The 13,360-nt window shown below is 47.7% G+C and overlaps 1 protein-coding gene across 2 annotated transcripts; it reads left to right on the top strand.

Annotated features, from left to right (window-relative positions):
* Positions 1 to 996: 996 nt before the first annotated feature.
* Hbegf (heparin binding EGF like growth factor) lies at positions 997 to 13,147 on the top strand. 2 transcript variants are annotated; one of them, XM_005327283.5, is made up of 6 exons: positions 999 to 1,347; positions 1,546 to 1,719; positions 4,496 to 4,673; positions 10,295 to 10,450; positions 11,246 to 11,336; positions 11,700 to 13,147. In XM_005327283.5, the coding sequence occupies exons 1-5, from the start codon at positions 1,302 to 1,304 to the stop codon at positions 11,316 to 11,318; spliced, it is 627 nt and encodes a 208-aa protein (XP_005327340.2). In that variant the 5' UTR covers positions 999 to 1,301; the 3' UTR covers positions 11,319 to 11,336; positions 11,700 to 13,147. The 2 variants fall into 2 exon arrangements, with proteins under 2 accessions (XP_021583390.2, XP_005327340.2); XM_021727715.3 differs by lacking the exon at positions 11,246 to 11,336 and having other exon boundaries at positions 997 to 1,347.
* The last annotated feature ends 213 nt before the right edge of the window (positions 13,148 to 13,360 follow it).

Genomic DNA, 13,360 nt, shown 5'->3' with positions numbered 1-13,360 from the left:
AAGGCCTGTTTTTATCCCTACACACGCTCAATCAGGCAAGTGCTCTATCTGGCACAATTTAAGGGCTCTGAATGCCAACCCAGCCCTGTGTCAACCAACTCCCTTCCCAGCACGTCTCTGGGAGCTGAAATGCCTACTGAGAGAGTCATTTCTTTGGGTCAAGACATTGACTCCACAAGACCCCTGTAAAAATACATGGGTTAGAAGAGAAACATCAATCTCTCGGCACCTGTTGAACATAGCAGTCTAGGTTAGCCAGCTGGGTGCTATGAGAAGGAGGCTCGTTTTTGTTGTTGTTTTGGGGGAAGGAAAAGGCAAGGAAAAGTATAAGGTTTTGTTTTGTAATCTGTCTCTCTCTGATTCCAGAAGCCTGGGAATTATAATCCAAAATTCAAAAATCCTAAACTAGACTATCCCCTGGGGGAAAAGCTGGGGGGAAGCAGGGGTGGGGATGAGTGAGGGGGGAGCCACTCCAGCGTCTGGAAGACTAACTTCCTTTGCTTTTGCTGGATTGACACCAAGTGCCTGCAACTTTAACTAGGTGGCCCCTTGGCTCATGAGACCTGCGGGCATTCATATACCTAATTTTTAAATGATGAATGAATTGTTATTTACTATTTGCCAAAAAAAAAAAAAAAAAGTGGGCTTCTGAAACGCAGAAGGTGATACAAGTGGAGACCTCTGATAGGGGCAGGGAAGACCCAAAGAACCAGGCCCAGACAGCTCTCAATTCAACAGTCACAAGGCTAAAGAGCGCCAGGCGGATGAGGAAAGGTAGGTACTGGTCCCCGCCACCTGCCGGTCAGCAGCCCTACCCACAGGCCCCGGTTGCCCTGGCCTGGTCCCAAAAAATGTGAGAGCCGCCGGGTCCCCCCGCCCCCTTCCCCGCCGGGCCCGCAGGGTCGGGGGCTGCTCTGCCGGCGCCTCCAGCCGGGCTCGCTTCCCGGCGCGGGAGGGGAGAGGGAGGGGGCGGCGCCGGGCGGGGCGGAGCTCCGGCGCCTCCGGGAGCCTTATTCCCGGCCGCGCGCTGGGAGCGCTCAGTCTGCCCCGGGAGCTGCACGCAGCACGCGGCTCGTCGGCCTGACAGAGGTGCAAGGGCTCAAGCGGACAGCGGACTGACTGTGAGCAGACAGTCGCTCAGCGGCTGCGTGCTGTGCGCGGGTAGGCTTGCACCAGAGACGGGCAGCACACGGTGCCCGGGGGAATCTCCTGCGCTCCGCCGCCTGGCTCCGGTACCGGTGCCCGGTGGCCGCCGCCTCCAAAGTGATTGCTGCCTTGCCGTCCCCACCGGGTTCGGGACCATGAAGCTGCTGCCGTCGGTAGTGCTGAATATCTTTCTGGCTGCAGGTAAGAAGACTGCTAACGCCCCCGGAGATCGGGGGGATGGGGACGCTGTGCTGGGGGCACAGGGGAAGGTCGCTGCAGCGCCCCCGAAGCGGGCCACTTGGTGGGGCCCGTGCGCCCTAGCGGGCGGGCGTCGATATCGGTGCATGGTGGCTCGGGGTCTAGGTGGGGGTCTGATGCGGCCTCGCCCCTCGCTCGCAGTGTTCTCGGCGTTAGTGACTGGCGAAAGCCTGGAGCGGCTTCGGAGAGGGCTGGCGGCTGGAACCAGCAACCCGGACCCTCCCACTGGATCTACGGAGCAGCTGCTACCCACGGGAGGCGATCGGGCCGGAGAAGTCCTGGACTTGGAAGAGACAGATCTGGACCTTTTCAAAGGTGGGTGTGAGGGCCGCCCAACCTTGGACCCCCGTGGGCAGTTGAAGAATAAGAGGTTCTGAGATTCATGCTGTTGAGTATTCCTGTGGGTTGAGGGTTATTCATGGAGGACCCCAAGGAAAAGCTGATGGCCTGAGAGGGGATAGGTGGTCCTGGAATATAGGTCTTGCTGCCTGTCATTTCTTACTTTGGATCTCACCTGTCTGGGTTGCTGCCCTTCTGGATACTTTGGGGCTAATTGAACAGGCAGGTTGTCCTCTGAGATAAGTTGAGTGGTAGGAAAAAGGCATTCTTGAGATGCTTTCCCCAGAGTTCCCATGTGAAGAAGGGCACAAATCTTCCTTCCCACATCTGGTGACTATTGTGTGTAAAATAGAGATAACAGCCAGGTGTTATGGGCCATGCCTATAATCCCCACCACTCAGGAGGCTGAGGCAAGAAAATCACAAGTTAGAGGTCAGCCTCATTTATTTAGAGAGACCCTGTCTCAAAAAAATAAAAAGGACTAGAGATGTAGCTCAATGGTAGAGAGAGAGAGAGAGAGAGAGAGAGAGAGAGAGAGAGAGAGAGAGAGAGAGAGAGGAGAGAGAGAGAACAAATGTGGAGATATCTAGGCACATATCAAATATCAAGTTTGCAGTATTACTCTCCCACACCCACCTGTCTCCAGGTTGAGGAAACAGGGGAATTGAGTACTCTTTGCCTCTCTAGGTGAGGCCAGCACCTTTGGGGAAGGTTATGAATGGTGAGCCCTGGGGTCTTAGGAGGCTATGTTGAAATGCTGGGTAACTATGAATGCTATCAAACCTTGGAGATTTCCTAACCACCTTGAATTCTTGAGTAGACTCCAAAAGGGGAAGGACCACATGAATCCCTCCAACCAGCATGTGTACTGAGCTGAACGCAGGCATAGGGCAGAGTCCAGAGCCTACTGGCTTCCCTGTCCCTGGCCACCTGCAGTGATTCGTGGGGGTGGAGCAAGGACTAAGCCCTGTGGCCCCAGAATGACTATATTTGGTTGAAAAGATACCCACCTGATGTAGCCCCACCTACCGACTAGCTGTTCTTCTCCTTCTTCACCCAGAGTTTCCCTTGGGAAATTCTATCCTTTTTATAAATTGAGAGTCTGCTCCAAAGCTGAGCTTGGGCTCCCACACTTCATCCTCTCTCACTGACATTCTGGGGTCACCCATTGCCTGATCAGCCTGGATTCTCCTGGCTCTCTTAGGCTGGGCAGGGCTGGGCTGGGCTGTGACTCACCTCCCACCCACATGGCTGCTCCTCATACCTCTGCAGACCTGACTCACTGCTCCCTGTCCTCAGCAGGAGCCTGGCTGTCACCCTGCCATTCTCTCCCTCTCCTTTCTGATTGACATGGCCCTCCTGACTTGCTTTCCCTACAGACCTGGTCACTGGGTTCCTCTGACCACCTGCCTCATCTTCTGAGTTCTGAATGGCCCTGGGACTGGACCAGAGATCACAATTCTAATCCCAATCCTGCATGATCTTGGGCAAGTCACTGCTGTTTGAGATCTCAAGATTTCATCTTTTTTTTTTTTTTTTTAAGAGAGAGTGAGAGAGAGAGAGGGAGAGAGAGAGAGAATTTTTTAATATTTATTTTTTAGTTTTCGGCGGACACAACATCTTTGTTTGTATGTGGTGCTGAGGATCGAACCCGGGCCGCACGCATGCCAGGCGAGCGTGCTACCGCTTGAGCCACATCCCCAGCCCTCAAGGTTTCATCTTAAAAATGAAAAGCTATGATATTCACTGAAGTCACTTCCAGCTTGAGGATTTTAGGTGTGCAGTTTAATGTATTATGCCTACCTTTCTGCCAAACACAGACTATAGCTATGGACAGTAGACACCTTTTTCCTACTGGGAAAAGGAGTCAGAAAGAAGCTGGCATCAGACCGCTGGGCTAGTTTTGGGAGTAGCCCATGGCCAATTCTAGCTGGATGTCTGGGTGAGGTCATTTTCCCCCTAGTCCTCAAAGCCTGGAAAGAAGGGGGGAGTTGTCATTGTTTCAGTCCCTTCTGGATAATTTCTTACTTTTCATCTCTCCACCCCTTGTACACATTGTTCCCACTATCCCATAGCACTATAGACAGAACATTTGGGAATAAATGTAAATAGATCTTTGGGAAAGTGGGTAAGTTATAAAGAACATTCAAAAAGGTACATATTTTCCTCGAAGCAAGGCCCTTTACCAGGGATGACTTGTTTGCTGTTCTCAAACCAAGATCTATTCTGAGCTCATAGTTGTCTCATACTATTAGGAACTCCAAAGGGGGTTACCTGAAGACATATACATTTTTCTTATTAGGACCTCCCACCCCCAAAGCATTAAAGTATTCAAAAGCAATTTTTTTTCTGTGATGCTCTCTTCCTGCGAGTGGGTCACAGAGTGTAGCAATAAGGAAGTGAAGCTGATTGAAGGCCAAAGAGTGTGAAATAGGTGTCAGGAAGTCAAAACATGGGAGTGGAAGGTGGACAGTGGTGTGGGTGAAGTTGGTAGTATCGCCCAGTGAACTGCAGTTACTAGAGGATCAGCATTCCTTGGAATATACTGTACCCTCTACTTTGTCCTGAGGTTCCCTCTTTCTGGTGGTTCTACCCAGTCTTCCTTCAGCCCTTGGGAGGCACTGAGCCCAGAGTCCTTCCCAGGCCTCTGACTCCAGATGGGATCAAAGAGAATATATTCCTTCCAAATGTGGTGCTGTTCTGATCTTCCCTGGAAGAATCAAATGCTTAATAAGGTGCCTTTCTCCTACAGTTGCTTTCTCCTCCAAGCCACAAGCTCTGGCCACACCAAGCAAAGAGGAGCATGGGAAAAAAAAGAAGAAAGGCAAGGGGTTAGGGAAGAAGAGAGACCCGTGTCTTCGGAAGTACAAGGACTTCTGCATACATGGAGAATGCAAATATTTAAAGGAACTTCGGGCTCCATCATGCATGTAAGTGTCCCTTCACTGGGTAGAATCCTGTCAGCCACGTGGCTGTTCCTCGTTGTCACTGTTCCTTGAATTCATAATTTCACACAGTTTCTTTTCAACCTCTGGGCGGAAGTTGGGAGGAAGGGAAATATTTTTAGTCAGCGGAAGTCACCCCCCCCACCACTACCAAAGAGGATGCAATTTCCTGTGGTGTGGTTTTGTGACGCTCTTGAATCCTTGGGGACATTTCCTGCTTGCCAAGAAATGAGCATGTGGCTAAGAGAATTGGCACCTGGAAGCAGGTTCTTCATTCCTGCCTCATGCCCTACTCTAGAAGTGAGAAGCCAGTAGGAAACATGGCAGAGCAGGTTCCTGGGTGGAGTGGGGCTCCTGCAGGCAGGTATGAGGTGCATTTGGTCACATGCTGTGTCTCAGGTTAGTGTGCACGTGAATGAGCAAATGTGGGTTGATTTTAAGGCATGGCAGGACGATACAGAGAGGAGTCATCATGGGAGAGTTGAAGCTCCTCCTCCCTTCTTTCTCACACCAGTAAGGAACAGGAGGTAGGGGACATGGAAAGTATTGACCTTAGGCCACAGTGGTGGGAGAACTCTTCCTTTGTGCAGGATTAACAGGAAATGGAACCCAACCCAGCAGGCATCCAGCCTCTAGTCTGGCAGCATCATCCCTTCCTTGGGCAGGCATGTGGGTGGAGAGGCCATGAGTTCCTTAGGCTCTCTGAAACCAAACCCAGCAAGTCACTGTTTTGGCAACCCCTCAGGATGACAACACTACCACGCTCTCTGGCAGGCATAATGTTGCCACTGTGCCTGAGGCCTGCACCCTATGTCAGGCTGCAAATATCTACTCTTTTGCCCGTAAAGAGGCAGACTCTGGGGGTCTTATGACCAGGAGATGCTGAACAGGCCAGAACACTGTTGTATGTATGCCTTCTCCCATTCTGTCAAGAAGGCTGACTCCCTGTTGTCTCTTCTACCTGTAATTGATCCCTTAACTTTTAAAAGCTTCCTTGACCTATCTGATCACATATAGCAGAGCTTCCCCATATTTGGCAGTTAACATACAGACCCATCATTTCCCACCATATCTACAGTCACTGTGTCCTTTCCTATAACATCCTTATAAGGAGCTTTTATTGGGGAGGAGTGTTTAAGAGTGGCATAGAGAGTCACCATATTATCCTTCCCATTGTCTCAGGACAGACAGGAAGTGTTTCTTAAATTTGTAAAACAGCATCATTGGCACAGGGTGGAGATGGTGCTTCTAAGGAAGTCAAGATGCATTGAGGCCAGGAATCTGTTTGGGCCAAATTGGTCCAGGGCTTTTTGATGGATAGATGTGGAGCTTAGATAGAAGCTCAGCTGAGAATTCTTATAAGACTGCTTCCCTGAAGAGTAGAGCTCAACTGACCACCTAAGCTCAGAAAACTGATAAGTATGCTCAGGGCCAACTTCCCTTTGGCTTAGGGATAGTGATGACAGTCATAATGACGCCATCTTTCCTTTATCCCAGATCTTCAGTAATTACCTATGAGTTAAGCCTAACAGGTGTGTTGAGCACCTACTTGGTACCAGGCACCATCCTAGGGGATAAGGAGATGTGGTCTTCCTGGATTTTCAAAAGCTCTCTGCAGGGAAGGCAGGACTTGTTATCAACTTGAAAAATGAGGAAACTGTAGCCAGTAAGTCCGAAGTCATTTGCATGAGAGCAATAGTTAAAAAAGTGGATGGAAACAGGACAGGGTCTCGGGTGCCTCATTCCTAGTACAGCATGCTTTTCATGCCCCCAGGCTGCAATGGGTGTTGGCTTTCATCCTTCTTTTCTACTACCTTTGTCCTGGCAGAGTTTGAGCAGGGTTTTATAGAGGGCAGCTGTTGTCTTAGAGGACTCTTAGGCTTTTGCTAAGAGTAAGAGCATAGTAATTTGACTTGAAGACTTTATGTTAGTTTCCTGGGCAGATTTTCATGGGGTGGACTCTGTGTCGAGTGTGGCTGCCTCTTGTCTTCATCCCTTGGTACTCAGGATAGCAGGATGCAGTAAGAGGACACAGACTTTATGGTTTTGGGCAATGCAACATTGTTCATTTACATTTGTGGCTTCTCCTCAGCTCCAGACCCAGGAACCACCATCCAGGGTGTGTCCAGGCTGCCATGGTGAGCTGCAGGCTAGTTGGCTTCCTAAACCAGCCCTCTGCAGCCACCATGAACAGGAAAACCCTTCTGTGTCACCAGCCAAAAGTTGCCCTCAAAGAGTAGTTTCCTGGGGCTCCTGACTGGCTGCTGACCCAGAAATTGGCTGCAGAGTTTCCTGTGGCTAGAGGAAATCTGGGAGTGGTTGGACTAGGGAGGACTCTGAGCTGGAAGAGAGGTAGGCCTGGGGCCTTTGCTTATCCACACACAAACATCTTGGCCCAGATGCTGCGAAGGAATGGAGGAATGGTGAACCCCCTTCTCTTGGCTGTGTCTGACTCGGGTGCCCCATTCTACCAGATATGGGCAGTATCCTCTACAGTCCAATTTTGTAATAACGCACACATATTTGGGGCCTAGCTTTTTATTAAGTGTTCTTACCCATATTATTTCCTTATATTTTTTTCACAATGTTCTAGTGAGGTGGGCATTTATTATTTAAAGCTCGGAAAGATAGTGTGACTTTATCAAGATCACCTGGCTAGAAATGGTAGCAGAACTAGTCTGGAACTCACATATTCTAAGTCTCCTCCATCAAAAGGTGTCCCTTTTACCTCTTCAGGTAGAGAAATCCAATGTGAATGATGTCTCTGACCCTAGACCATTCTTGATTTTGCTGTAATGCAGGTTCTGAAATGGGTCACAGACATGGGGAGGAGGAACATGTTCTATTTTCATGGGCACAGGTTCTGGGTAGGACATTCGATCTTGCCCCCACCCTAGGATGCTTGGAATGTACTCAACCCCCTCCTTCCCTAGTAGATTCCTAGTAGTTGGCTGCAAAGGGAGGGGGAGGTGGGTAATATTAGGATGTTTACATTATTATCCTTTTGACTCAGGGTGGAGGTGGAAGGATTATGTAACTGAATTGCGGGACTCTGAGGCCAAGCTTTATTTCTATCATCTGAGTAACTACCTGTGGGGTTTGGATGATGGACTGGAAGTACAAAACAGACTCAAGTTCAGTACCCACCCCCAACAGAATATAATCTCTATGGTCATCTAGACTGCTGGATTGAATCTATTCACTATTTAATAGTTATTTAATAGAAGTTATGCCTCAGTTCCTTCATCTTTAACATAGGGAGAGTAACTCTCATTTCACAGAGGTGGTTTTAAAATTAAATGAGAGCTGGGGATATGGCTCAGTAATAGAGTGTCTAGCACACATGAGGTCTCATATAGTAAGGCTTTAATAATTTACTATTTATTATTAAAGCTATGAATAAAAAAATAATAATAACAGGAACAGGGTCAGACCAGGGACTTTTCAGATACCTATTTCCTTAGGATTACTTGCATTGTTCGGAGTGGAAACAATCAATCAGGTGTGGTGGTGCACACCTATAATCCCAGCTGAAGCTGAGGCAAGAGGATATCAGGTTCCAGGCCAGCCTTTGCAACTTAGTGAGACTCTTTCTCAAAATTAAAAATAAATTAAAAGGACTGGGAAAGAAGTTCAGTTGAAAAGTGCCCCTGGGTTCTGTCCTCAGCACATTTTTTGGAGGGGTTCAATCCCCCCACCCCGCCCTGCAAAATGAAGAGAATCATGAATTTGGGATTTGCTAAGAGTGATTTTTGACTTGGCTCTATGTTTCCTAGTTGTGAGATTTGGCAAATCACTTAACCTCTCTGCCTACTAATTCCTGCATACAGGTGATTTTCCAAGGACACCCTTGGAAACTTTTTCCATGTCATGGTAGTTTGGGGGTCATTGAGTTTTTTTTTTGTTTGTTTGTTTGTGTTTTTGTTTTTTCCTAGCTAGGCTAATGGGATAGAGGCATGGAGAAGCCAGGCAAGCCACTGTGTACTGTTCTGTGTGGATGGTTGTCCTGATCTACATTTTCCCTACAGTGAGGTGGTTCCTTAGAGCATCCAGGAGGAGCTAGGGCAGAGAGCAGGGAAGGACAGGAAGGCAGGGTCAGGGATGTAGCACAACCCAGCCTGACCCCTCTGCCACCGCCAGAGACAGTGATACTCAGGGCAGAAAGCAGCAAGAAGACACAGAGCTCCTGGTTTGGAGTGATGAGACATTTATGCTTCTTCATCTGAGGCCCTCTGTGGCTCCTCTTTGCCTCAGATCTGCTTCTTGAATCTTCCCTGGTGACTTGTCAGCAGGAAGAAGGGCTTCCTCACTCTGAAGCACCAAATACACTCCTTCCTTCCCAGAGAAGGTACAGCTTAGAAGAGGGGGCCTCCAGCTTCTCAGTGCTTCCTTCAGCAGCTAGTGGCTTAATGTCCCTGGGCTGTTAGTGCCATTGCACCCACTGACTAGCAGGTGGGCAACTGTGGGGTATGAGTGGACGGCATGCTGAGCTCAGACAATTCACATCCATGCTTCTATCCTATTGTGAGCTCGGAAAGCCACTAAACCTTTCTGTAGAGTGGGGCTCCCACCTACATCAAAGGACCTCTGGGGTGTTCAGATAAAGGAAGGGATGTGAATGTGCTTCGTTAACTCTGAGCACTTCCAAGTCTTCCTAAAAGCTTCAAGGAAATGCTTTGTGTTATAAGAGGCAGTTGCCACATGATTTATTTCTTGAGTGAGTAGAGCCAAGGAATTGTTTCTGACATTCTTTTATGCTCTGGCAGGGCAGCTGGGCAGGAAGATGTTATCTTGGTTTGTTTGCTTTGTCCTGTGATGGAGGAGACCTGAAAGCCTAGCATTCAGAGGCCAAAGGCTCCTAGGTTGTGCCCTGCACCCAGGGGGAGCTGGGAGTTAAATGAAGAAAGGGAGAAAAATGACTCCTGGCAAAGGAATAGGCCTATTAATAGGCTGGGCAGTGGTGGGGAGGGACTGGATGCTGGAAGCATTGATGGGCAAGGCTGGGTTTATTTCTGGGTCAGAATGTTGAGGGGCCTCGCTGAGGGAGTGATACTGAATCCCCTCAACTCAGCCCATGAGCCCTTGTCCCCAAGTCCTCTTAAGTGGCCTGAGCACACATGTAATAAATCTGCCACACGTGGAATACATCTAAACTGAGAACTTCAAATCCTCACTTCTTCCTGCCTGGAGCAGAAGTCTAGGTTAAAGAACCAGAGGGATTGGTAAAGATAAGGTGCCATATGGGGGAAATGCTATGAAACATTCAGAGGAGATTTTCCAGAATATTCTACTAAAGGAGCAGTATAGAAAAAGGGCAGATGGGCTGGGGTTGTAGCTCAGTGGTAGAGCACTCGCCTAGCATGTGTGAGGCCCTGGGTTCAATCTTCAGCACCACATAAATATAAATAAATAAAATAAAGTTATTGTGTCAATTACAATTAAAAAAACAATAAAAAAGAAAAGGTCAGAGCTCATGGGCAAGGATTGACAGGCTAAAGGTATGAGGAATGGGGTTTGGCTTAGGTAGTTAGGCCATTGCAGGGACGGAGAGAAAAGAGAGAGGAGACAAATCACTAACCCCATCTGCTTGTTCTTTCCTAAACCAGCTGTCACCCAGGCTACCATGGAGAACGGTGCCATGGGCTGAGCCTCCCGGTGGAGAATCGCTTGTATACATATGATCACACTATTATTCTGGCTGTGGTGGCCGTGGTGCTGTCGTCTGTCTGTCTGCTTGTCATTGTGGGACTTCTCATGTTTAGGTGAGTGATGGGGGGCCCTGTTTCTGTAAATCACTCCTCCTCTTCCTCTTATTGGACCTTCTAACTGATGATCATATGAACCCTGTTCTTATGCTCACAGAACAACTATCCTGGGATAGTTCCTGGGTGCAGATTCTCCAAAAAAATCTCTTGTCTCAGGCTTGATATAAAGCCAGTGCCCAGACCAGGGTAACACTTACCAGGCCATGGCAGGTTCTATACCTCAAAGGAGTTTGTTTCCTACCTCTGTGGCCTGGTAACTCACCCATAGAGCTACCTCTTCACGTGTTTCTTTGTCTTATCTCTGTTCTTTGATGACATTGGTATGTGGTTTGGTAGTAAGGGTACAGGTGGGACTATTAGTCTGTCCTTGCAATTCTGAGGTACCTGGACCTTGGGCCAAAACACCAATCCAGATATGTTGTAGGTTGGGGGAGACCTGCCACGCACACTCTGCCTGTTTTCAAGCAGTGCGACTTATCCATAGTGAGACATGGAATGTTACCTGTCTTTCTGAGAATTGTAGTCTTTTAGTGGTTGTACACTGTCTACCTGCCTAGAAGGCTGTTATAAGGTTCAAACAAGTGAGGTGAAAACTCTTTGTAAAATGTAGCCTGCTGTTAAAGACAGGCATCCTCAGGACAGCTGGGCTTTGACCAGAGTTGTGTGGGGCTGCCACACCCTTTGGGCTTTTCTGAATAATGGAAGGAGCCTCCATGGCAGAGTTGTTTGGAAGGACCTGCTCTTTGTCATAGCAGGCAAAGCTTGCTCACAAAGCTTGCTTCTCTTCCTCAGGTACCACAGGAGAGGAGGTTATGATGTAGAAAATGAAGAGAAAGTGAAGTTGGGCATGACTAATTCCCACTGAGTGAGACCTGTGCTTAAGGTAATGGTTCATCCTTTGTCACCTGGCAGCATCAAGGAATTAAGGCATGCATGGGTCTTGGGTCCATTTCAATGAGTGTTGACTTCTCTTGACTAGGGGTTGGGGGACAGCCTAATGTAGAATCAGGGTCCCATTGCAGAATTGTTTTCAAAAAGACTGTTGGTGAGTCATCACCAGTTAGGATGAGTTATTAGAGACATACCCAAGAAAGATACCTGAGAAAAAACAGTTTCTCCCACCCTTGGCACCTCTCTTCCTTCCCTTCCTAGGTGATCTGCTGCACTTCTTAAGACTGAACCCAGGAGACTCCTAAGACGTCTTTAGATTGGAGCTGGCTTTAAATGTTTTTGCCTTATCTTTTAGGAATCTGTCGGGGATGGCTCCCTCTGAGAAGACACAAGTTCTCTGCAAACTCTGCAGAGGGAAAGGACTTCCCAACTAGCCATGAAGACTTCTTTGTCCCCAGTTGCTATCTCTATCGGGCCTCGCATCATTGCTTTGCCAAAATACCAGAGCCTTCAAGTGCCAAACAGAATATATCCAGTGGGATCTGGATCAGAAGAAAGTAAAAGTGATCAAAAGAAAAGCAAAAGCAAGGAAACTTCAGGCCCTTCTGATTCCCTTCCACCAAATCCACTTCCCCCATCAGTTTGTTTAGACACTTATTCTGGATTAAAATGCCAGTTAAATTCCATATGCTCCAGGATCTTTGACTGAAAAAGGAAGAAGGAGAGGAAGAAGGAAAGTTTTGTGGACTGGAAGAAAGCAATGAAGATTGAGAAGCCATGTACTCAAATAGCCACCAAGGGATCTGCTATTTGGACCCTCCAGCGCTGGATTTGATAAGCTAACTGTGAAATGCCACAAGCCCGAGAACTCTGAATTTTGGGACTTCTGCCCAGATGAAAAGATAACAACTATTTTTTTTGTTATTGTTTGTTTGTAAAATGCCTTTTAAATTATATATTTATTTTGTTCTATGTATGTTAATTTATTTAGTTTTTAACAACCTAACAATAATATTTCAAGTGCCTAGACTGTTACTTTGGCCATGTTCTGACCCTCTTTCTTGCATCCCCACCATCTGGCTCAATGCCACACTCCCGTAGCAAATCTGAGATGGTTCTGTGACCCATCTGTAGTAATTTATTGTCTGTCCACATTTCTGAAGATCTCCCAGTTTCACTGTGCCCCAGGGATGTTCTGTATGGTTGGGATATAGGGGTTAACTCGGTCAGAGTCACTCTATGAGTTGGACTGCAGTCTTGCCTAGGCAACTTTGTCTACCGTTTGTGTTTTTGCAAGCCCAAGGTGCTGATGTCAACGTGTAACAGAAAACAGTGTTTCCCTGTGTTCTCTCCCTGCCACATCTCAGAAGAGATGGAGCATCCATGCCTACAGCTTTCCTGTACCCTCATCCCCAGCCCTGGACTTACAGAGCGGGGACCCACTCCCTTGTGTCAAGACATTTCTCTTACTCCTGCCATTCTTCTGGTGCTACTCCATGCAGGGGTCAGTGCAGCAGAGGACAGTATAGAGAAAGTATTAGCAAAGAAAAAGACTGAGGAGGAACAGGGAACGTTGGAGTTGATTTTTCTTGGTAATTGATTACCTACCAGTTACTACAGAGAAGGTTGGTGGTGGGGAAGGCTTTTGGGTAACCCCACCTATCTCACCAAAACTACAAAGGTATGCTGTATGGTCCCTTCTGGAAGTTTCTGGTGCCATTTCTGAACTGTTACAACCTGTAGTTCCAAACATGGTTCATATTTATACTTTGCAATCCAAATAAAGATAATCCTTACTCTGTAGTCTGCTTGTTTTAACTGGGAACTAGTTTAACATAGGTATTTTTCTATTTTTTTGCTGCCCTTTTGATTTAATACAGGGTGTTGATAAGTTTGTGATCCTCTTGCCTCAGCTTCTTAAGTAGCTGAGATTATAGGTGTCTACCACCACATCCAGCTAACATTGCTTTATATTTCTCCATAACTCTAATCACTACTAACATATTTATTGTCCAT

Source organism: Ictidomys tridecemlineatus, chromosome 1 (genome assembly GCF_052094955.1).
Source record: "Ictidomys tridecemlineatus isolate mIctTri1 chromosome 1, mIctTri1.hap1, whole genome shotgun sequence".
Taxonomy (NCBI): Eukaryota; Metazoa; Chordata; class Mammalia; order Rodentia; family Sciuridae; genus Ictidomys; species Ictidomys tridecemlineatus.
The sequence above is the reverse complement of the archived record's forward strand: the minus strand, read 5'-3'. Positions and strand labels throughout refer to the sequence as shown.

Coding starts and splice junctions, on each gene's coding strand:
- Hbegf (XM_021727715.3), top strand. CDS start 1,302: ATGAAGCTGCTGCCGTCGGTAGTGCTGAATATCTTTCTGGCTGCAG. Junction 4,674..10,294: donor CTTCGGGCTCCATCATGCAT/GTAAGTGTCCCT, acceptor TTCCTAAACCAG/CTGTCACCCAGGCTACCATG. Junction 10,451..11,699: donor GTGGGACTTCTCATGTTTAG/GTGAGTGATGGG, acceptor CTTATCTTTTAG/GAATCTGTCGGGGATGGCTC.